Source organism: Vipera ursinii (genome assembly GCF_947247035.1).
Source record: "Vipera ursinii genome assembly, chromosome: 2".
NCBI classification, from domain to species: domain Eukaryota; kingdom Metazoa; phylum Chordata; class Lepidosauria; order Squamata; family Viperidae; genus Vipera; species Vipera ursinii.
This window is the reverse complement of record NC_139513.1, coordinates 224272830-224295085: the sequence shown is the minus strand read 5'-3', so window position 1 is coordinate 224295085 and position 22256 is coordinate 224272830. Positions and strand designations below refer to the sequence as shown.

General features: G+C 38.1%; 1 protein-coding gene across 5 annotated transcripts in view; it reads left to right on the top strand.

Annotated features, from left to right (window-relative positions):
• Positions 1–21429, top strand: part of SMARCA2 (SWI/SNF related BAF chromatin remodeling complex subunit ATPase 2) — a 131688-nt gene extending 110259 nt beyond the window's left edge. For 3 of the 5 annotated variants that reach the window (XM_083352521.1, XM_083352522.1, XM_083352523.1), the window contains 5 exons: positions 11564–11669; positions 13230–13331; positions 16563–16692; positions 16988–17130; positions 20525–21429. In XM_083352521.1, coding sequence (XP_083208647.1) covers positions 11564–11669; positions 13230–13331; positions 16563–16692; positions 16988–17130; positions 20525–20560 — 517 coding nt within the window. In that variant the 3' untranslated portion in view covers positions 20561–21429. The remainder of the gene's footprint in view (positions 1–11563; positions 11670–13229; positions 13332–16562; positions 16693–16987; positions 17131–20524) is intronic. The other 2 variants (XM_083352525.1, XM_083352526.1) reach the window with 2 other exon arrangements.
• The last annotated feature ends 827 nt before the right edge of the window (positions 21430–22256 follow it).

The window sequence follows — 22256 nt, the reverse complement described above, 5'->3', positions numbered from 1 at the left end:
GGCTCTCTTTACCTTTTTTCCATAGAAACTTTAAAAAATGGTGCCACTATGTGTGGTTGAACAAAAAAAACTGAGTGAAATAACTCTGTTGTGTTGGCTGATCAGTAATCGGTAAGCTCTTTCCAGGGGATTTCTGCTAGTTTTTGTGAGAACAAAACTTCACTAAATCGCAAATCTATTGTAAAGTTCTCCAAATGAGAGCTTTTGGCAAAACTTTTCAATAAATGTGGTGAAATGATTTGAATAAATGTTTAAAGGTGCTTGATATTATACTCAATATTTTCCATAAAATAAAATAATAAAGTAAACTAGAGTACATTGAACTCTAGTTTTCACAAATTGAAGAAAGTGTGAAATCGTTAAACCAATTTTCATTTCATTTTTCATTTATTATATTTGTACTTTAGCTGTAATTTGTAATTTTAGCTGCAATCCTAAAGAGAATCAACGGGGTGGACAAATCAGCATATTTTTGGCATGTGATCATTTCATATTTATTTAGTTACAAGTTTGTACCCTACTGTATATTTTTTATACCAGTAGCATTATATGAAGTTTAGTTAACTAAAACCATGATGGGTAGTGGAGATCAGTATCTGTGGCCCAATCTGGTTTTGATTAGAACACAGATTATAACTTTGAATGTAGGAGAAATATATTGTAATGACCATAAATTTAGCAGTATATTGCTTGTCTCTGAAATTTAAAAGGGAGAAATATAATATACATGAATAAAAGTGATATGATCCAATGGAGAAGAATTGGTGAATTCATTGAGAGAAATATAGCTGACGTTTTAGATATGAATAGAAGGCCTACAATGCAAATCAGAAAGTTCGAATTGTTGTTATATAGGTTGTTGTGACTATATACAAAACTAATAATTTGTAGGTTAATGATACTGTAGTTGCATGTTATGTTCCGGTGGAAAAATCAAGCATCAATTTAAGGAAAATTGATCAATATCTGAACAAGTATAATCCAAGGGAAAAATTCTCTGGATCACGTAAGTGGATGGGTAGGAACAAGATAAGATATTATAGAAAAAGTTATGACCATTCAGTGATCCGAGTGTAAATGAGAACGGTTAGTGAATATCTGGTTAGGAAAAGATCTTGTTTGAAATACATGATTTAAGCATAATTTAAAAGAACGAAAATAAATAAGGAAGCATGATGGATTTGATTATTTATGGTGAAAGGTTTAGAGAATGAGTGAAATCTCTATGGGAGGTTTTAAATGTGAGGAATGAAGGGTCCTTGGTGCTCTCTGAGCTTGCTTATTTTCTTGCAGACATTTCATTACCCAGACTAGGTAACAGCATCAGTTCTAGTAAGTGGGGTTTGCTGTCAGTTTATATTCTAGCAGCTTGCCTGTCTGCTGGTGGGTGTGGCCTTAGAGATTCTTTGGTTGGTCTGTTTACTGTTGGCTCTTTGGCAGTTTTTTTGACTGGGGTATTGTTTGCTTGATTGTTCATCTGATGTTAACCTTGGAGTTAATTTCACAACACATGGAATTAAACTATGCTGAACTGGATGCTGATTGCTGGGGGAGAGGTGCTTGGTTCTTTTTGTTCCTTTTTGGACTGGGTGATAGTCTCATTTGCAGAGTCTATTGTTGTTAGCTGCGAAGTCGTGTCCAACCCATCGCGACCCCATGGACAACGTTCCTCCAGGCCTTCCTGTCCTCTACCATCTTCTGGAGTCCATTTGGGCTCACGCCTACTGCTTCAAGTGACTCCATGCGGCCACCTCATTCTCTGTCGTTCCCTTCTTCTCTTGCCCTCAACTTTTCCCAGCATTAGGCTCTTCTCCAGTGAGTCCTTCCTTCTCATTAGGTGGCCAAAGTATTTGAGTTTCAACTTCAGGATCTGGCCTTCTAAAGAGTAGTTGGGGTTGATCTCCTCTGGGACTGACCGGTTTGATCGCCTTGCAGTCCACGGGACTCACAGGAGTCTTCTCCAGCACCATAGTTCAAAGGTCTCAATTCTTTGGCGCTCAGCCTTTCTTATGGTCCAACTTTCACAGCCATACATTGCAACTGGGAAGACCATAGCCTTGACTATACGCACTTTTGTTGACAGGGTGATGTCTCTGCTTTTTAGTGTGCTGTCTAGATTTGCCATGGCTTTCCTCCCCAGGAGCAAGTGTCTTTTAATTTCTTGGCTGCAGTCCCCATCTGCAGTGATCTTGGAGCCCAAGAAAATAAAATCTGTCACTACCTCCATTTCTTCCCCATCTATTTGCCAGAAATTGAGAGGGCCGGATGCCATGATCTTGGTTTTGCAGAGTCTATAGATGTTATTAAAGTCTATATGTCTATTGATGGCTGATTTGTGCCACGCTTCTAGAAATTAGTGTTTTGGGACTCGGCTGGTCTAGGATGGTCACATTTTCCCAACTGAAACGATGGTTAAATCTGCATATATGTTGTGAAATGTAGGAATTTCCATCGTGTCTTTTGACTGCTCGTTGGCGTTTGTGGATGCATTCTGCCAGTTTTCTGCCTGTTTGTCCTACATAGCGGTTGTTGCAGCCTTTACACTCTGTGTTGCAGATGACTCCTGGTTTTTTTCTTCTGGGGTTGTTGGGTCTTTTGGTCTGCTAGGATGTTTTGAAGGGCTTTAGTTGGCTTATGTGCAATGCTGCTTCCATGTGGCTGTAGTAGTAGTCTTGGTAGTTTCTGATATGTTCTTGTTCTGTACCAGCCTGCTACCGGCCTTGCGGAAAAGGCAACCCCTTTATAAACGGCAAGAGGCTGGAATACGTCTGCCAAATTTATTACAAAAACAAACAAAACACATACCAAGATACAGGAGCTTTGAAACACTAACGGAGCGGTTGCTTTCAGCAAACCAGCCCTCCCCAAACATTCCCTTTATAAAGAGTTCAGGGCGTGGCCTCTCTTTGCCTCCTTCCGAGAAGCCACACAGCCTTTCTCTGCTTGCTCCTACTTGACTGCCTCCTGCGTCGGGCATCCTTAAACAGGGCCAGCTGTGGGTCATCTTCATCCACACTGTTAGGCTCACACAGCTGGGTCTCCACCAGGTAGGAGGGGCCTGGCTGGGGGCTCTGCGGAGCCTCAAAGCCATCATCAGCAAGTTCTTCAACACCCCCCTCCTCCCCCTCATCTGAGTCATCCGACCCGACTGCCGAACCCACAGGCTGACCCTGAATCACAACAGTTCTTGATGTATGGCAGTGTAATTCTTTTTAGGGTTTGTGTTGGTTGTGCTGTGTTGGGTTGAGTGCTCAGGGACTTTTTGATAAAGTTGCGTGGATATTCATTTTGTTGGAATATGTTGTATGTGAGATACATCAGTTTTTAGTCTGTCAAGAGTGAATGTCGGAGAAAAAGCACAAAAGAAAAGGAGCTAAGAAAATAGGGTGTGAAATCTGCTTGTCACAAAGTGGAAAAAAAATTCTATTACGAAAGCCACAGAGTAATCTTATGGAATTATACTAATGGAAAATATGAAATACATGTTTTATACTGAAGAGGAATGAAAATAGGCTGTAGATGAGGGGGGAAAGTACACAAAAAAGAGGGACTGCTGTGAAAAGGAGGATGTAAGAATATGGTTGAAAAGAGCAAGGAACAGTTAAGAGAAACCCCCCCCCCCAAAAAAAAAGAACTTGCCATGAGATGGAGATAAACTGTTGTTTGGGAAGTGGGTGAAGAGGGTTAAAGAAGGAGTTTTCAGAAGAGTGAATGGAATTAAAAATAAATGTGATGAAACACAACTGAGGGAAAGCTGGGTAGAGTGTTGTAGAGGTTTATAATAAGAACAATAGTGATTTCAAGACTAGAAATGAAGCCAATGCTTTAAATACTAGTGTTCAAGAAAAAATTATAAAAAGGCAATTATAAATGTGAGATTGTCAAAAATGGCAAGGCTGCAGGTATAGCTAGTGTAACAGAAGAAACATTAAGTCATGGAATGACTTACAACGTGTTAATGTGTGCACGAAGATTTCTCTTATGCCTGATGAATGAAATAATGCTTGCTCCTCCATACAGAGGGAAAATCAAGAAGAGTAAATGGAAAGACTATGGGGAGGTTAGTTTGTTAAATGCCCTAGGAAAATACTGTTGTTTAAAATCTTGCTGGATGTATAAGTAATCTATGGTTGCAATAAAGTATGCTTAAAAAATAGATGAAATGCCTAGCAAATGGGAGCAGTTAGTAAGACAAGGTTGTTAAATGTATTTACAGTCATGCTCGAAATTGTTGGCACCCCAGATATTTTTCCAGAAAATCAAGTATTTCTCACAGAAAAGTATTGCAGGAACACATGTTTTGCTATACACAGGTTTATTCCCTTTGTATGTATTGGAACACAACAAAAAAAGGGAGGAAAAAAAGCAAATTGGACATAATGTCAAACAAAACTCCAAAAATGGGCCGGACAAAATTATTGGCACCCTTAACTTAATATTTGGTTGCACACCCTTTGGAAAAAATAACTGAAATCAGTCGCTTCCTATAACCATCAATAAGCTTCTTACACCTCTCACCTGTAATTTTGGACCACTCTTCCTTTGCAAACTGCTCCAGGTCTCTCTTATTGGAAGGGCGCCTTTTCCCAACAGCAATTTTAAGATCTCTCCACAGGTGTTCAATGGGATTCAGATCTGGACTCATTGCTGGCCACTTCAGAACTCTCCAGCGCTTTCTTGCCATCCATTTCTGGGTGCTTTTTGACGTATGTTTGGGGTCATTGTCCTGCTGGAAGACCCAAGATCTTGGACGCAAACCCAGCTTTCTGACACTGGGCTCTACAGTGCAACCCAAAATCCTTTGGTAATCCTCAGATTTCATGATGCCTTGCACACATTCAAGGCACCCAGTGCCAGAGGCAGCAAAACAACCCCAAAACATCATTGAACCTCCACCACATTTCACTGTAGGTACTGTGTTCTTTTCTTTGTAGGCCTCATTTCATTTTCGGTAAACAGTAGAATGATGTGCTTTACCAAAAAGCTCTATCTTGGTCTCATCTGTCCATAAGACGTTTTCCCAGAAGGATTTTGGCTTACTCAAGTACATTTTAGCAAACTGTAATCTTGCTTTTTTATGTCTCTGTGTCAGCAGTGGGGTCCTCCTGGGTCTCCTGCCATAGCGTTTCATTTCATTTAAATGTCGACGGATAGTTTGCGCCGACACTGATGCTCCCTGAGCCTGCAGGACAGCTTGCATTCCTTTGGAACTTGTTTGGGGCTGCTTATCCACCATCCAGACTATCCTGCATTGCAACCTTTCATCAATTTTTCTCTTCTGTCCACGACCAGGGAGATTCGCTACAGTGCCATGGGTTGCAAACCTCTTGATAATGTTGCACACTGTGGACAAAGGCAAATCTAGATCTCTGGAGATGGACTTGTAACCTTGAGATTGTTGATATTTGTCCACAATTTTGGTTCTCAAGTCCTCAGACAGTTCTCTTCTCCTCTTTCTGTTTTCCACGCTTAGTGTGGCACACACAGACACACAATGCAAAGACTAAGTGAACTTCTCACCTTTTTATCTGCTTTCAGGTGTGATTTTTATATTGCCCACACCTGTTACTTGCCCCAGGTGAGTTTAAAGGAGCATCACATGCTTGAAACAATTTTGTTTACCCACAATTTTGAAAGGGTGCCAATAATTTTGTCCGGCCCATTTTTGGAGTTTTGTTTGACATTATGTCCAATTTGCTTTTTTTCCTCCCTTTTTTGTTGTGTTCCAATACACACAAAGGGAATAAACCTGTGTATAGCAAAACATGTGTTCCTGCAATACTTTTCTGTGAGAAATACTTGATTTTCTGGAAAAATTTCTGGGGTGCCAACAATTTCGAGCATGACTGTATGTATAAATTTATAAGGAACAGCTGTCTTAAAAGTATGTTGGTTGGTAATGGAGAAATACATATACATTATATACCGATGATGTTGTATTATTGTCTGAGAACCCAAATAATGTGCAAATGTTAAATTAGATTGTATGATGCAATAAGAATCATATATCTTGTATGAAAGACCAAGATAATACAGTACTGTTTGATAGGAAAAATAAAGTGAACAATTATAAGTTATACATAAATGGTAACAAAGAGCAAGTTGATGAATGTGTGTCCCTTTGCAGAATTTTCATTAAAGAACAGAGAATTAATGAAGAGATGTTAAGAAATATAAACACTAATAGAAATATATTATATGTGTAATCTCTAGTAAGGAATGACTTTATAAGAAGAGAACACAACCAGGCATATCAGCCTGATTCTGCTCATCTGCACGTTATGTGAGAGTGTTTCTAGAAGTGAGAGTTGTGTGTGTTGTGAGAAATACAAATATGAATACAGTTGCAGTGGAGTACTCCAGAAGCCTATGTGGTAAAGGGAGAAGAAATAGGATAAAGAACAGATGAGGGCTGAATGAATGTGGATCAAGTATAAAACTGAACAACAGTACAAAAGAAGTTTATTGAAGTGAGTGAATGACATTGCAAATCAAATACACAAAGAGTGAACAGGTCAAGAGGAAGGAGAAGTCTGAGAAAGAGGTGGGTGGATGAACTTTTATGAGATCCTTGAAGAGAAAGAGGTGATAAGCTAAAGTAGGAAATGAATGAATCACTTTACTGATGTGGTGCAAACAAGGGTGGTTCGCTAGAAGTGGTATGAAGAGATATAGTGAATGATATAAAACCATATTAAACGGGGGGAGGGGGGAGGAAGAGACCCAAAGGTGCTTTTTCAAAAGGCAGCTGGACTTTGTTTTTCCTTGAAGATGTTTCACTTCTCATCCAAGAAGCTTCTTCTGTTCTTACTAACTTCTTGGATGAGAAGCGAAACATCTTCAAGGAAAAACAAAGTCCAGCTGCCTTTTGAAACAACCATGACCTTGGTGACTGAGAATCTCCATAGACATGGGGAAAGAGAGTTTTTCAGGCAATACAGCCAGTGGTGGGATTCAGCCAATCCACACCACTTTGGCAGCACTGGTAACTAATTTTTTGTTGCCCAGGCCCAGAATGGACTTCCTGAAGCGGCATCCACACAGAGAACCGGTTGTTCACATATTTGAATCCCACCGCTGAATACAGCCACATAACACTTTTTCTTCTTAATCTTCCTTTGCAGAGGCATGTGTGCACACAGCCCAAATTCTCAAAGGGAAATAATCTCATTGTGGTTTAGAAACTTTGTAAAATTGCCTACCTGCCAGCCAATAATTCAGTTCAAATCTAGAAAGTATTCAAGTACATGAGTTAAGCAGTAACTTAACTTAAGCAGTAAGGGGATGACTTAGTTGTTGTCATTGTGCCCAGTAAAATAATAATAATAATAATAATAATAATAATAATAATAATAATAATAATAATAATAATAATAATAATAAACCTTTATTGTCAAAGTACAACATGTGTACATTGAGATTAGCTGAGCCTCCCCCTGTGCTCTCTCCCCCCAACACACAGTGATAACAAACCCTCCATCCCACCACACCATGTGAACCCACTACACCACACACCGGCCTCCCAAGTCAATTCTGCATAAGATTATGTCCCATTTAAAAGCCTAACAGCCCATAAAGGTTGAGATATCACAGAAAAAAAAATATTCAGCCTTGCAAGTCCCATAAACTGTCACTTTCAAGCAGTTGCTCAGACATGGTGCATAGGGTCTAAGATAACTCGCCACAGCCATCTTGCAGCAACCAACTTGCTGCAGCCAATTTGCCACAGCCAGCTCGCCACAAGACAACTCGCCATAGCCAACTCGTCACAGGACAACTCACTGCAGGACAAGTTACACTAATATCGAAGAAATTGTCAAATAGAACCATTAAAGAAAGGATGCCAAAGAAGGGACAAAATGAAATGTGAATGACAAAAATTAAAATATTTTTAAAATTATTTTAAATAAATAAATTGAATTGTTGAATGGCCCTGTTGTTACATGGTGAGATGGCTGTGGTGAGTTGACTGTGGCAAATTGGCTGTGGTGAGTGGGTGACTATTCACAAGTGCTTTAAAGAGGACACGTCACAACGTTTTGAACAAAAATACTGTCTTTATAAACTAAATTCCAGGCTAAAGCCAAGTCACCAAGATAGGGATCGACCTTTCCCCATTTCTTTTTTCTCATTCCACTCTTAGCACAGTGAGTAGGTCACATTTCATACATCAAAGCATTCCTTTTTATTATGGGATGTCCATTGGAATTAATGGTGCCTGATTGCATCTCACACTTCGCTGCATTTAATGCTTTGTTAAGCATGCATTTCCTAGGAATAAGATACAAAAGATCCCTGTTCTGTATCCATCGACTGTAAAATTCAGGCCTCTGTATGCCTTTGCCTTTCAAATTGTGGTTAGAAGATTGTGAAACAAAAATGATCAAATATATATAGTTCTAAAAGTAGGATTTTTTTATGATTACTCATATACGCTTGAACTGTCTCATGAGGAAAATAACTTTGCAATACCATAATTACATTAATAAGGACAGATCATGCAGTAAGTTGTTACTTAGTAAAATATTTTTTCTATCTTAATAGCTTAGATCCATATGGGTTTGTTCATAACAGTAAAAAATATTTCCATTTTTTTTCTCTCTCTACTTTTTCTAGAGATTGCAGAATCAGGTGGTTCCTAAGTGTTCGTGTTTGTTTTGTATTTAAATATTCTGTCTATTCTCTGTGTTTAGGTATCCCATGCTGACAGTTACTCTCCCTAATTGTTGACATATGTTGATTGATTTTGATGGGTTTGCTTAGGAATTCACTTAATTCCAGACTGAGGATACCTTTGTGGACAGTTATTCCACATCTTGGCATGTATTAAGAAAATGGAGAAAGACCCAGTTTCGAGAATCCTCAAATCTCAGGGGGATATGCCACTTGTTAAAGCCGTCCCTTTGTTGAACTTAGGAGATAATAAATGTGCATCTTTAGATTCATACTTTGCTTCAGAATTTTGTTTTTACACTTGCTCATTGCCAGTTCTGTACAAACCTAGAAAGTTATTGATGCATTGATCATTATTAATAATATTGAGCATATCATTCAATATCACTGTAGTATAAACTGAAAATTGGTCTTTGATGAGGTACCTGTAATCCTTGATTTACAACCACAGTTGAGCCCAAAGGTTCTGTTGCTAAGTGAGACATTTGTTGACTTTTTTCCCCATTTTACGACCTTTCTTGTCACTGTTGTTAAGTGAATCACTGCAGTTGTTCGATTAGTAAAATGGCTGTTAGGTCAATCTGTTTCCCCCATTGACTTTGCTTGGCAGACGGTCGCAAAAGGGGATCACATATCCTGGGACACTGCAGCCATCATAAATATGAACCCGTTGCCAAGCATCTGAAATTTGATCACGTGACTATGGGGATTGTGCAACAGTCATAAGTATGAAAAATGACATAGGTTACCTTTTTCAGTGCCATTCTAACTTCTAACGGTCACTAAATGAACTGTTGTAAGTTGGGGGCTACCTGTATCGAGATAGTGCTATGGAACTAATCTCTGCAAAACTATAAATACTTCGTGTTTATTTGTATACGTTTCTTTTAAATGTTGAATTGATAAAGGTAAAGGTTCCCCCGCACATGCGTGCTAGTCGTTTCCGACTCTAGGGGCCGGTGCTCATCTCCGTTTCAAAGCCGAAGAGCCAGTGCTTGTCCGAGGACGTCTCCGTGGTCATGTGGCCGGCATGACTAGGCGCCAAAGGCGCACGGAACGCTGTTACCTTCCCACCATAGTGGTCCCTATTTTTCTACTTGCATTTTTACGTGCTTTAGAACTGCTAGGTTGGCAGAAGCTGGGACGAGTAACAGGCGCTCACTCTGCTACGCGGCACTCGGGATTCGACCCGCCAAACTGCCGATCTTCTGATCGACAAGCTCAGCGTCCTAACCCACTGAGCCTGATACTAATACTGATACTGAATTATTAATAATGGAATGCTGCCGTATTTTTCAATTAAAAAAATATAGGGCCTTTTGAGTACATCTACATTTTAACTTCAAATTTATTCCTGTTTATCCCATAGGGTACTTTTGAAATAAGAGAGTTGCCTTGTGGCAAGACACTTGTATAGTGTATACACATAAATATATAAGTTACAGTCTTTATTTGTTTGCTTATTTGTATGGAAACATAGTGGGATCCACTGCAATAACACTGAAATGCCACTCATATTTCTGTACAATCCATTAATTTATGCGGGTCCTATTGCTCTTCACCATATAATCTGGTAGTTGCTAAGCAACCGAAAGAAATAGTGAACATGATTTTTATGTTTGGTAGATCTCTCTCCCTCTTTCATGTACGCATGTGTGTGTCTAAAAGATGTTATTTGAAACAGAAATGTACATATTAAAATAGGATTAGTCTATATATTAATCATCATTTGCATAGCATAGCCTTGATTGCAGCCATTACATTTTTCTTCTTAGAAGAATGCCTAATATATTTATATTTTTCAACCTTTATATACATTTACACACAAAGACAGATACAAAATGCTTTTTGTCAAGCATAGAAATCAATGGATGGGTTTCTCCCCCCCCCACTAGGGACATAATTCAATATTCTGATGCTGGTGTAAGAACACACAGTAAGCAAGGCACTAATGTATCTTTGGGAAAATACCTTTATTCAGTGCTTTTGAAAATATTATTAAACAAAGCTAGCCTATGGCAAATGCAGGTTTCTCCTTGCAAAAGAATTACATTGATAATACATTTCTTGAACATTAAAATACAAGAACCATCCTTTTTTCCCTTGTCTTTTAAAGCAAACTGGTTACTAGAATTCCCTTTTTAGCAAGCATGAAGAGCTCACAAAGTAACACCATAATAGAAAGTGCCTTTCTCTCTCTATAAACCCCCAGCTGATTCTATCTCCTCTGCATCAGTCTTGGCTGTTGTAGTAGTTTTCCCATGGTATTTTTTTATTGAAGTTCAAAACTCGAATGAATTAAGACTGTCCCAAATTCACCTCATTAGGAATAGTTAGACTACGATTGTTTCATGCACAGATCTGGCTTATTGGCAAAGCATGTTATGTAAATAAGCAAAGGAATTGCAGATAAAATATCCCAGACTGGCACTGTAGTCTGCAGTTACATCCTGTTGCCAAAATAATAAAGATGTACAGCTGTGCTGCACTTGCATTGGAATTCATTAAAACCTCAGCTTCTGGATAGTTTGGATGTGACTTCAGATATTAAAAATGATTATTTGTTTCTGCTGAGATACAAATCCATGAGGTAAGTTATGAATATTGTGACAGAAAAGCTACCATGCTTCTGAAATGCCAAACAGCAGGATCTTTTTTTAACGATAACAGCATTAGAAATGTTTTTTAAAAGATATTTTGCATACTAAATGCCAAATCTGGCAATTTCCCAGGGAAAATTATTTTTGAATGGGGCCCTAGTAGTTTAAATTCCCAGTATTTGCCTTGGCTCTCATCCCTATTAGGACACGGTCTAAGAATGCCCATGGAGAACAGAATCGATGCGTTACTTCTCGTCTGTAATAATGTTTTGTTTCCTTCCTTTCTACAGTTCAGGACGGCAGTTAAGTGAAGTCTTCATTCAGCTGCCTTCTCGAAAAGAATATCCAGAATATTATGAGTTAATTAGAAAACCAGTGGACTTCAAAAAAATTAAGGTCAGTATAATTTTGATTGCATTTGAATGTGTTTCTGACATTAATTAAAATTATTCTGTAAATATTTGCATACAGTGAGCCTAAAAAGTATTGCTTGCTATCAATCTTTGCATGTAATATTAAATTGTGAATAAGTTATTTAAAACATAGCCTAACAAGTTGTTGAAGGCATCTATTGGAGACCAGCCATCACAGATGGGAGCAGGGCTCCAACAAGGAATCAGATCAGTATGAAGTAGTTTCTCAGAATGTGGCCAAATTCTGCTATGCTGTACGTGAAATTAGGCGAATTTTAACTGCCCACTGTTAATCCACCACCAATTGCAATTTGTTATTTTGTTTGTCATTTATTTATTTATTTATTTATTTATTTATTTATTTATTTATTTATTTATTTATTTTTACTATTATTATTATTATTGTTTTAATGTTTTATTTGCTGACCTTTGACCATAGTAAAGATTGATTGATTGATACAAGAGGTCTGACATGCCACCACCGAATGCCTTAAAGCCTTATCTGGTCTTTCCCAGGTGAAAGCTGCCAGTCTGGGGAAAGTCCTGTACTATATATAGGTAGAGAACAATAAAGTAGATAGCTTGAACTCTACTTGCATGGGTCTGGACATTTGTGCCTCACAGCATCTGCACAAACTCTAGAAGTTTGATTTTTAAAAATGGCCAGGTTGTTAATAAAAAAAATCTAAAGTTTTTTTTATTTAAAAAACTTTATTGAGATGCATGATGGAGCATAAAACAAGGAGAATATTTCAGCTATCTCAAACATGGTATCCAGCACAAGACTTCCCGGGAAGCAGATGGTCCCTTCCTCCTTCTGAGGCTTCTACTCAATCAGAAAAATTCCACTGACAAAAGAAAGTGGTGTTATCTTCATTGGTTTATCCCCCATTCCTAAGAAGCCCCCAAAATTTACTCTGTAATCGGAGAGACCTTTTAGAATCAGAAGGGAGGTAGTACTTGTATAGTTCAAGTGCGTGAGAGGGAGGAAAATAATCAACAAAACTCAGATACAGGTCTTGCTGATGGAATAAATGTTACATTTAACCCATGGATTTCATCATAACTACATCCAGTTTTAATGAATTTGAATGTTGTACTTTCTCTTATTGTGATGTTTATGTAAAGAATAACAACATAAATATTGTTCACTATAAGGTTATTAAATTCCTTGCAGTCCATAGCAGTTTTAGATACATCAATGGGATATGCACCACTAAAGCCTCTAGTATTTTTATTTTTCTGGCACCTATAAATTTTTACCTGGATTAGACACATAGCTTCTTGAAGTATCATTTTTAATTCTTCTTTTCATTCAGTATTGTTTTCTGTTCTTCATCAAATATATGAAGAGTTTTGGATTTTTCTGAATATGGGCTGCTAGGTTTGTGCTGTTTAATTAATTGACAGAATCCAATGCTTAAATTGTTTAGAACAATTTAATTGTTTTATTCTGAGTTATGTTGTTAATTAATTTTATATGTGATTTCCCCCTTTCAATATTTTTCTCTGCCCTTTCTTTTTAAAAATCTATTCTTTCTAGGAAAGAATTCGTAATCATAAATATCGGAGTCTCAGTGACTTGGAGAAGGATGTGATGTTGTTGTGTCACAATGCCCAGACCTTTAACTTAGAAGGATCACAGGTCTGATTCAAATGATTTCTCATTCTAAGACCATTGATGTATGTGTTTGCATTGAATGCTGTGTTACAGTGTGGCTCCCTGCCCCAATCTGGGTCTTTCCATTTGGAATTTCAACTCCCAATACTTAGTGGGAACTGAAATCAGCACACTTGAAGGTGCCGGGTGTCGTGCTCTGCTTCTTAGTGGGCACGGGATTAGGAAATACTGTCAATGAAAATTTTATCTTAGGTCTATATTGTGTATAATAATTTTATATAAAATCATTTTAAATCTTTTTTTTCTGTTCAACTTAGAGGTAGTCTTCACTTAACGGCCATTTCATTCAGCAGCTGTTCAAAGTTACAGTGTGCTGAATGAATGGTATTTATGCCCAGTCCCTAAAGTTACAACCATTGTAGTGTCCAATCAAAATTGAAGGCTGGGCAACTCATCTGCACTTATAGCTGCAGGGATACTTCGACTCTCCCCATCTCTGTCCTTTTGGCCACTGCACAGTGGCATTCCTCAGTGGCAGCAGGGGCCTTCAGCAGACTCAGCCGGCTGCCATGGCCCCTGTCACAATCAGTTGTCCTAACACAAAGCCTCTGCCACCCTGTATTTTATAGGCTACAGTCATACAGTCAGTTAACCTTTGCCATCTTTCTCCCACTGCTGACAAGGCAAGACCTGGTCCTAGGCGAGGCAGCTGTTGCCCACCACAAATCTTCCCAAGGCTGTTTTTGCAGTTCTCCAAATAAGGCTTCTAAGGCCTTGGAACTTTCCACAAGTCTTTCCCGAAACATCACAAGAATGGCACATACAATTTGTAGAATGAAGGTCAGGGCCTTCTCACAAGGTTTTAGAAGGCCTCAGAATCCTTGTGAAGTTGCATTGCAGATGATCAGTTGCTTTCTGTTGAGCACACGATGCCAGGAAGAGGACACAAGCCTAGAGGATAGAGAAGGTTAAGGGGGAATTTAAGGCTGGCAGGGCTGAGAACTGCATATACATGCATGCTGTTTTCATTTTGCATTTATCCTCTGGCATAATTAGAACAGGATGTTGATAAAAGCCCCCAGTTTCCCCCAAATCAACCACCTCATACCTTGCTTCTGTTTAGTTGAAAAAACAGTGTGGAAGGGAATGATTTGTTCCTTTTAATTATTTGAATTATAGTGGAAAGTTTGGTGTGTTTTTTTTTTTTTGGTTTTTTAAATTTAAGGATGTAATTTAACTTGGATTACTGGAGAGTTACAAGAGTTCTCAACACCAGGACACAATGAACACTTTTGGAAGATTTATTTTCAGAAAACAGCAAATTATCCCTTGAAGTTACCAGTTTGATAATCCCTGGAGCACTGTTTTATATGCAACTACCCAACATGCATACCAGAGGGATATTTAGAATAGCCAGCTCTGAACATTGCTTTTCTTTGGGAATAACGCTGAATTCCAAAGAGAAATCTTATAAATCTTACAGTCATCAAAGACTTTTGTCCAGTGCCATTGACAGTGGGGGGACACTATATCACTCCCAATGAATACTCTATAGTCTTAGCACTATACCTTGCACGTTTTATTACACAAGGAAGCCTAGAAAGTATCAAGAACCCCAAACTAGTTTTAAAAGCAATAAACCATCTGTTGTTGTTAGTTGCGAAGTCGTGTCCGACCCATCGCAACCCTATGGACAATGTTCCTCCAGGCCTTCCTGTCCTCTACCATCTTCTGGAGTCCATTTAAGCTCACGCCTACTGCTTCAGTGATTCCATCCAGCCACCTCATTCTCTGTCGTCCCCTTCTATTGCCCTCAATCTTTCCCAGCATTAGGCTCTTCTCCAGTGAGTCCTTCCTTCTCATTAGGTGGCCAAAGTATTTGAGTTTTAGCTTCAGGATCTGGCCTTCTAAAGAGCAGTCAGGGTTGATCTCCTCTAGGACTGACCGGTTTGATCACCTTGCAGTCCAAGGAACTCGCAGGAGTCTTCTCCAGCACCATAGTTCAAAGGTTTCAATTCTTTGGCGCTCAGCCTTTTTTATGGTCCAGCTTTCACAGCCATACATTGCAACTGGGAAGACCATAGCCTTGACTATACGTACTTTTGTTGACAGGGTGATGTCTGCTTTTTAGTGTGCTGTCTAGATTTGCCATGGCTTTCCTCCCAAGGAGCAAGCGTCTTTTAATTTCTTGGCTACTGAACCATCTAGTTTACACCTATTAGCTGTTATCATCTGAAATGGAAGTTAGATGTCTTCATAGCTATAAAATGGCTTTGAGTTATTGTGATCTCATTAATCATGACTTGCAATAGTACCAGTTCATTTCAGAAGAAAGATTAAGTTTCAAAGCTTTTTTTTTGTAAATGCAGTTATAAAAAAAATTAATATAATGCACTTACCTGTATCAAAACTTAGGAGTTTTTGGGGTTTTTTTTAAAGATGATCTTCAAGTCACTTAGTGATATGAGCTGATAAAGTAAAATAAAAAAAATTCCTTTGCAAAATTTGAAAGATCAGGAACTGATTGTAAGACTGAGTGCTTGTTTCCTCTAGCCCCACTGATTCTGTGCATTAAATCATTTTCCCCCTTGTGTCATGGCCTAGATCGGGGGTGTCCAATATTGGCAACTTTAAGATCTGTGGACTTTAATTCCCAGAATTCCCCAGCCACCAGTTAGCATTAACTAGGTTGAAATCATTAGAGAGAGACAAATCTTAACAGTGATTCAGGCTCTTGATGGATAAGACAAAGAGCAGAACTTGAGTTAGGATACTGCAGTCCTTTATAACCTCTTACAGTAAATGTGGCTGAGCACTTCAGATACTTACAGTTTATATCATAAAGATTCTGTTACCAGCAAATATGCGCCATTTTAGTTTTCTGCCATAATTAGCCCCCAAGCAGTGCACTTATTTTATCTTGAGTATACAGTTAGACTATAATCTAAATCTTAATTAGAGCTTTTCATGGAAGGCTTTTAATAGCATTAGTACTGCACGATTGAATAATTTAGGTTTGGAAAAATAGGTTTGGAAATGTGAAAAGCAATATAATATGGAAGCTCACTTAATTTAGTGCATAAAAAATTAACACTGCTATTTCCTATAAAATGCATGTAACAAGAACGATATCTTGTTCAGGCAGAGAAGAGGCCATGCTCTCGGTGGGTTTGAATAGAAAATAACCTTCCATGCTGTGGATATTTGATGAAGCGCAGCTTGCATTTCTGACACACATTTGCTTTCATGCTCCAGATCTATGAGGATTCCATTGTTCTTCAGTCAGTCTTCAAAAGTGCACGGCAGAAGCTTGCGAAAGAAGATGAAAGTGAGGAAGACAGCAACGAGGAAGAAGAAGATGAGGAAGACGAGTCAGAATCCGAATGTAAGTCTTTCATTCAAAAGCCGGAACAAATACAGTCTGACTTTTTTTTTTTTTTTTTTGGCAAACTGACCGCCTTCGCCATTCAAGACGTAACTAGAGAACGTTCCACTTGGGCCAGTAAGATAACAATAAAATAAGGGTTCTTAACCATTCAGATTACTTCAGGCTAAGTAATACATTTTTATGGCTTAGCTGTGGTTGTTGTAAATCTATAGGTCAGAGTGGGACATACATGTTTGCTTGTAGGGTATCGATTTTGGCATTCAGGTTCTCAACAGTTTTTCTGCTTTCTCAGCAAAATCTGTGAAAGTGAAAATTAAGCTAAACAAAAAAGAGGATAAAAACCGAGATAAAGGGAAAGGCAAAAAACGCCAGGTTCGGGTCAAAGCCAAACCGGTTGTCAGCGATGATGATACTGATGAGGATCAAGATGAAAATGTAAGTATGGCCTTATTGGACCACTGATTTCTTTTCTTTTCCTTTTCCGTTTCTTTTTCTTTACTATTCACTGCTATCACAGTTTTTACACTTACTAAACTTTGCATGTTAATATTACGGAGGAGACTGAAATTTTTTAAAAGAAATCAGCGGTGAAGTTTGCAGTCTGCTTTCCATGCATTTATTTACGGCATATTCAGACAAAATATCAAAAGTGATATGAACATCACTGAACATCAAAATAGATTGTAGTTCTCAAGCCCATAGCAAATCACTCTGGGGATTATATCTCAATGCATTTTTCAAAAATCCCATGGAGTATGACCAAGCCTTGAGTTTACATAAAGTAGCTCTCTAATCTCAGTCAGTGCAAAAGCTAAGTATTAAGAATTCACTGATGTAAGAAATAGACGTGAGTGGGAGGTTATATTTTAACTATACTTTACTAGATTACTAGTGTATGTCGCACAGAATTGGAGTCAAGCATCTTCTAAATCTAATTAATTTATTCTAAGGTACACCAACATATATACAGTATGTCATATTTTAGAATTAAGAAATCAGGTTACCGTTAAATACAAGCTCAAGCCAGAGATTTATGTTCAATTCTAGAACTGAAAACATTGATTCTGTGTTGGCATCCCGCTTTCTAAGGGGAAAGGAAATCAAACGGTTTTGTTGCTGTTAATGAATGGGAGCCATGAATATTCGGTGCTCCACTAGAGGTCCCATTTTATGTTCAGCCCACTCCTGTGTTGCGAGACAGGCTGTTTGAAAGGTGGAGGTGGAGTGGCAGCCCCTGCTCTGAATCCTGCAGTTACAGTGCTTCTTGAATCCTCCAATCACTAACAGAAATAAGATTCCTTCTTACAGATCAGCTACATCCATTACCCTCACAGTGAACTTTCTTGAGAGAAGAAATCCAGTAACTTTGTAAGTCATGACAGTGCCAGGTATAATCTTCTTCACATTCCTGTTTGAAAGCCTGAGCGTACGTTTGTGTGTGGTTTAACCACAGGCTTGGTGGCATGTACATATAGCCTTCAGCTGCTCCCAAAACTGGCTTGAGGCACTTTTAAGGACCTAATGAAATTCTTCTGAAGGAGTTAAAATACATTTAGTTCAGCAGAACCTGCATGCCCAGTTAGTTCTAGATTTCCATCTTGTTTTATTATTATTATTATTATTATTCAAGTTTTACTTGTTTTTCAATATTTACATATACATGTATTTGTGAAGCAATATGGTGGTTGAGTAGTGAAAAGTAACAAATAACAAGTCGTTTGTAAATAGTTCAGGTTGCATCAATAAAGATTCCCTCTCTGATTCCCTTAGTTTTCACATAAGTGATCAAGTTAGTACATATCTAGATATGACCTAATCAATTAAGAAAGTTTTCAATGTAATTAGACTAATACATATCAAAATCCTGTTTTTAAGTTTTACCTAATTGCAATAAAATACTCTAAAGTGGCCTATAATATACAGAAGAAAGCTTACTTTTTGGGTAACCTACAATTCCCTATTTCAGTAAAGAATAATTCTCTTGTCTACAAAACTTACATTGTTCATTACAAATCATTCTTATAACAGTAACTTCTAGTTTTCATCTTAACAAATCACCAATTGTTAGAAAAGATTTTTTGTCTTAACCATTCAACACTTATTAAAATACTATCTTATAAGATTCTAACTTCTATAGTATAATTCAAAGTTTTATTTTAAAAGCTTAATTTTGTTTTCCTTTAAAAATCTAAATCTAAATATGAAATCAGTTTATATTTTTTTAAGATTCCTCTTAGTCCATCGAAAAATATTTTTTTAAGTTCTGTCCTTACAAATCCCAAAAAAGACAAGTCTAAATCTTTAAATCTAACCTTCCTTTTGTGCCAATCAGGCTTCCATCTTAGTGTCTTTAAATTCTCAAATGTATCTCCCTTTCTTCCTCCACCTCTTATTTGAATCCACGGAGACCATCCAAATGACAGTTTTGCCAAGCTGGTGTCCCCTTTATAATCATTGAAATATTGCTTTAATAGCTCAGTTTTTGATGTTTGATGTAATTCTTGTTCCACTTCCATCTGGGTTAGGTAGAAAGTAGTAGCTAATGTTATCGTTTGATTAGCTGAATCCTCAACATACTGTATTTTAAGGCCTTTGATATCTTCGCTCTTAATGTTGCTTTCTTCAGGTGTTGTTGTTTTTTGAACTATAAGTTTTGTAGTTAAAGTTGGAGTTTGGACTTCAAAGTTCTCTGTAGGCTGTGTTTGTTGCTCTTTGAAGTCTCCTATTTCAGTGTTAATTTCCAGTTCTATTTGTTTTTGGGTTGTCAGTTCATTATTTAAGGTCAAAGTTTGGTCTGGTGGCTTTGAGTTGTCAGGTTTATCATGCAATTTGGCTTTAATTTGCTCAGTTATAGCCAAGATTGTGTCCAATATCAATTTGTAGTTAAGTGGTGGGATATAGTCATCCATTTTGTTAGTGTTTACAGCTAAGTTTTCCATGGAGGCTATTTTAATAGAAGTCAGTAATTTTCTACCTCCAATGCTCCTAAAAGTTGTTTTCAGTGCTAGGTGTTTCCACAGTTGTCTTTGAAGATAATATCAAGGACAACTCTGTTATTCAGTCAGCTGTCAGAATAAGCAAAAGGTTTACTTGCAATTCCAGGTTTGGCCACAGGATGTCATCAGTAGCATATAGAATAAGTTGTAAAATGCTTTTTTTTCAAATTAATATAAAGCTTTTATATAATTAGTCCATTCTTTTTCCTTAGTTCACATCTTAAACAGAAAATAGGGTAGTAGATCCCCACAAAAATATGAACTTTTTAATAGGTAGGAATGAGATTGCTTAGTTTTTTTGCTTAATCAGATGGTGTTTTTTTTTCTTTCTTCGTTTTAAGGCTTAAAATGTTATTCCCCCAAGTATACAAAAGCTGTTTTTTCAAAAAAGCGGGGGAGAAAATTTTCAGAAAAGTCCCACAGGCAGGCAGTTAGGGGGATAAGAAAGGAAAGGTCTCACCCAAGTCCTCCAGATTGCTTTGTTGTGCTAGATGGTGCTTTTGCTTTTGGCAGGGAACGGCTTAATGATCGGCCATGTTGATGGCTGGTCTCTTCTTCTTCGGGCCAAAAGGAGCTGCTCCAGATTCAAGCAGAGGGCTGCCGCCCTTCCACAATCACAGGAGGGCCTCCTTGCCCTCCAGGGTGACTTTTGACCCTTTTCAGGGTCCTCCAATGAAGAAAGATCAGACAGCAGAGAGGGAGCGCTCTCTGCACGTCCAAAAGCGCCGTGCGTGCAAACCGGAAGCCCCATCTTGGTTTTTTTGTTGCCATTCCTTTACTCATTTTTTATTTTGAGAATATTCTAACTTTATCTCTGTACCTCTTCCATTTAGGACCAGTCAGAAGCAAGTGGAAGTGACGACGAGTGATCCACACAGTTGAATATTCGTAAAGACAAAATTTCTTCTCTCGGTTTACACCCAGTGAATTCATTTGATCAGATAGGCATTGGGGGTGCTTCTGTATTCATATCATCTATAAATTAACTTTAGGGTTAGTACCAGACAAACATATTTCATGGTGTAAAAAAAAATGTAACATACTGTGACCAAAAAGGCCTCAAAGGAAAAACAAAACAAAACCCTTTTGATGGGAAAAACATGGGTGGATAGTATAGTATATTTCTATGGGTTGGATTTAGCTAACTAATGGTTTGACAATTCCTGGGTTCGATATTTGATTAGATGCTCTCCATTGGCATCAAGAACATTTTTTTAAAAAAGTCTTTTGTAGCATTGCTAACCAGGAGCCATTAAAAGCAACTGGTGATTTTATTTTTCATCAGGCAATTTTCCACATTTTATTAGTTCCGTATCTGTTTTACATTGTGCTAAATATGCAGTTTTGTTTAAAAGCTTCTAAATGTACAGTAGCTAGTCTCTCGCCCATCCTATACCATTTGTTGCTTCAGTTTATGCTCCATGATCTCTTGGGAAATAAAAATGCTTTTTGAACTGTATACATGAAATTTATGTCTACTGTAAACTTTACTTTCCCCCCCTCCCCTCTTTTTTGTCCCAATTATAAAAATTTGGATTTAAAATGCTGTTAAATATTGCGATTATAGTATAATGAATGGCTTTTTTCATCGGATTCTTTTGTGCTACCATTTATGGTTTGTTACCTTTCCTCAAAGTGTACTTAATCTTTGCTTTCTTTGCACAATGTCTTTGGTTGCAAGTCATAAGCCTGAGGCAAATAAAATTCCAGTAATTTTGAAGCAAGTGTCCTTCCTTTTCTTTACCCAGGGCAGGGGTGGGGAGGAAGAGGCAGGCACTGATGTTCCCCACCCCCATTCGCAAGTACTGAGAGATAACCCAGGTGCCGAGTTTGGGTCAACCTCACAGACATTCATTATTGCTGCTGCTCTGTTCCAGAAGCCATGTCCCTACGGATCACATTTACCACATGTTACATAGTTTTCAACATTACAATTTTTTTTTATTTTTTGATACTCTGAGGGTTTTTCACAAATACCTTGTCAGGGGTAAGTGAACTAAAATAAAAAATATATTTTAAAACAAAACAAATGAACAGTCGAGGTTATTTGAAGAACCATGTTTTTCCAATTATATTTACCCAACCCATCAGAGTGGGGAGGCAGGGCATGTTATAGGTCCCCTCTATTAAGGAGGCCCATTGGCGAGACTAAGAAGAAGGGCCTTCTCCATGCTGGCTCCTTTCCTGTGGAACATCATCCCTGCAGAAATAAGATTGGCCTCCACTTTGACACTCTTGCAAAAGGTCCTGAAGACACGGTGTTGCCAATAGGCCTGGGTCCCCCAGAGTGACATCGAGCCCATCAAGTGTTTGGTGTGATTGTTGTTTCCGGGGGGCAGTGGGGGCATGTTGGAGGTTTATGTCTGCAAGTGACCCGAGTCACTGAGTGAGTTGGACAGCCATATACATTTTCTTATTAAATAAATAGGCAATGTTGAGCTCCATAAAAATCAAAGAAAATAGGAGTGACATCGTTCTGTTATTGCTGGACCAGTCAGACACTCTGTTTAAGCAGAAATATCCACATCAGTGTTGGGGAACTGTGCAAGAGGATGCCCGTGGAGA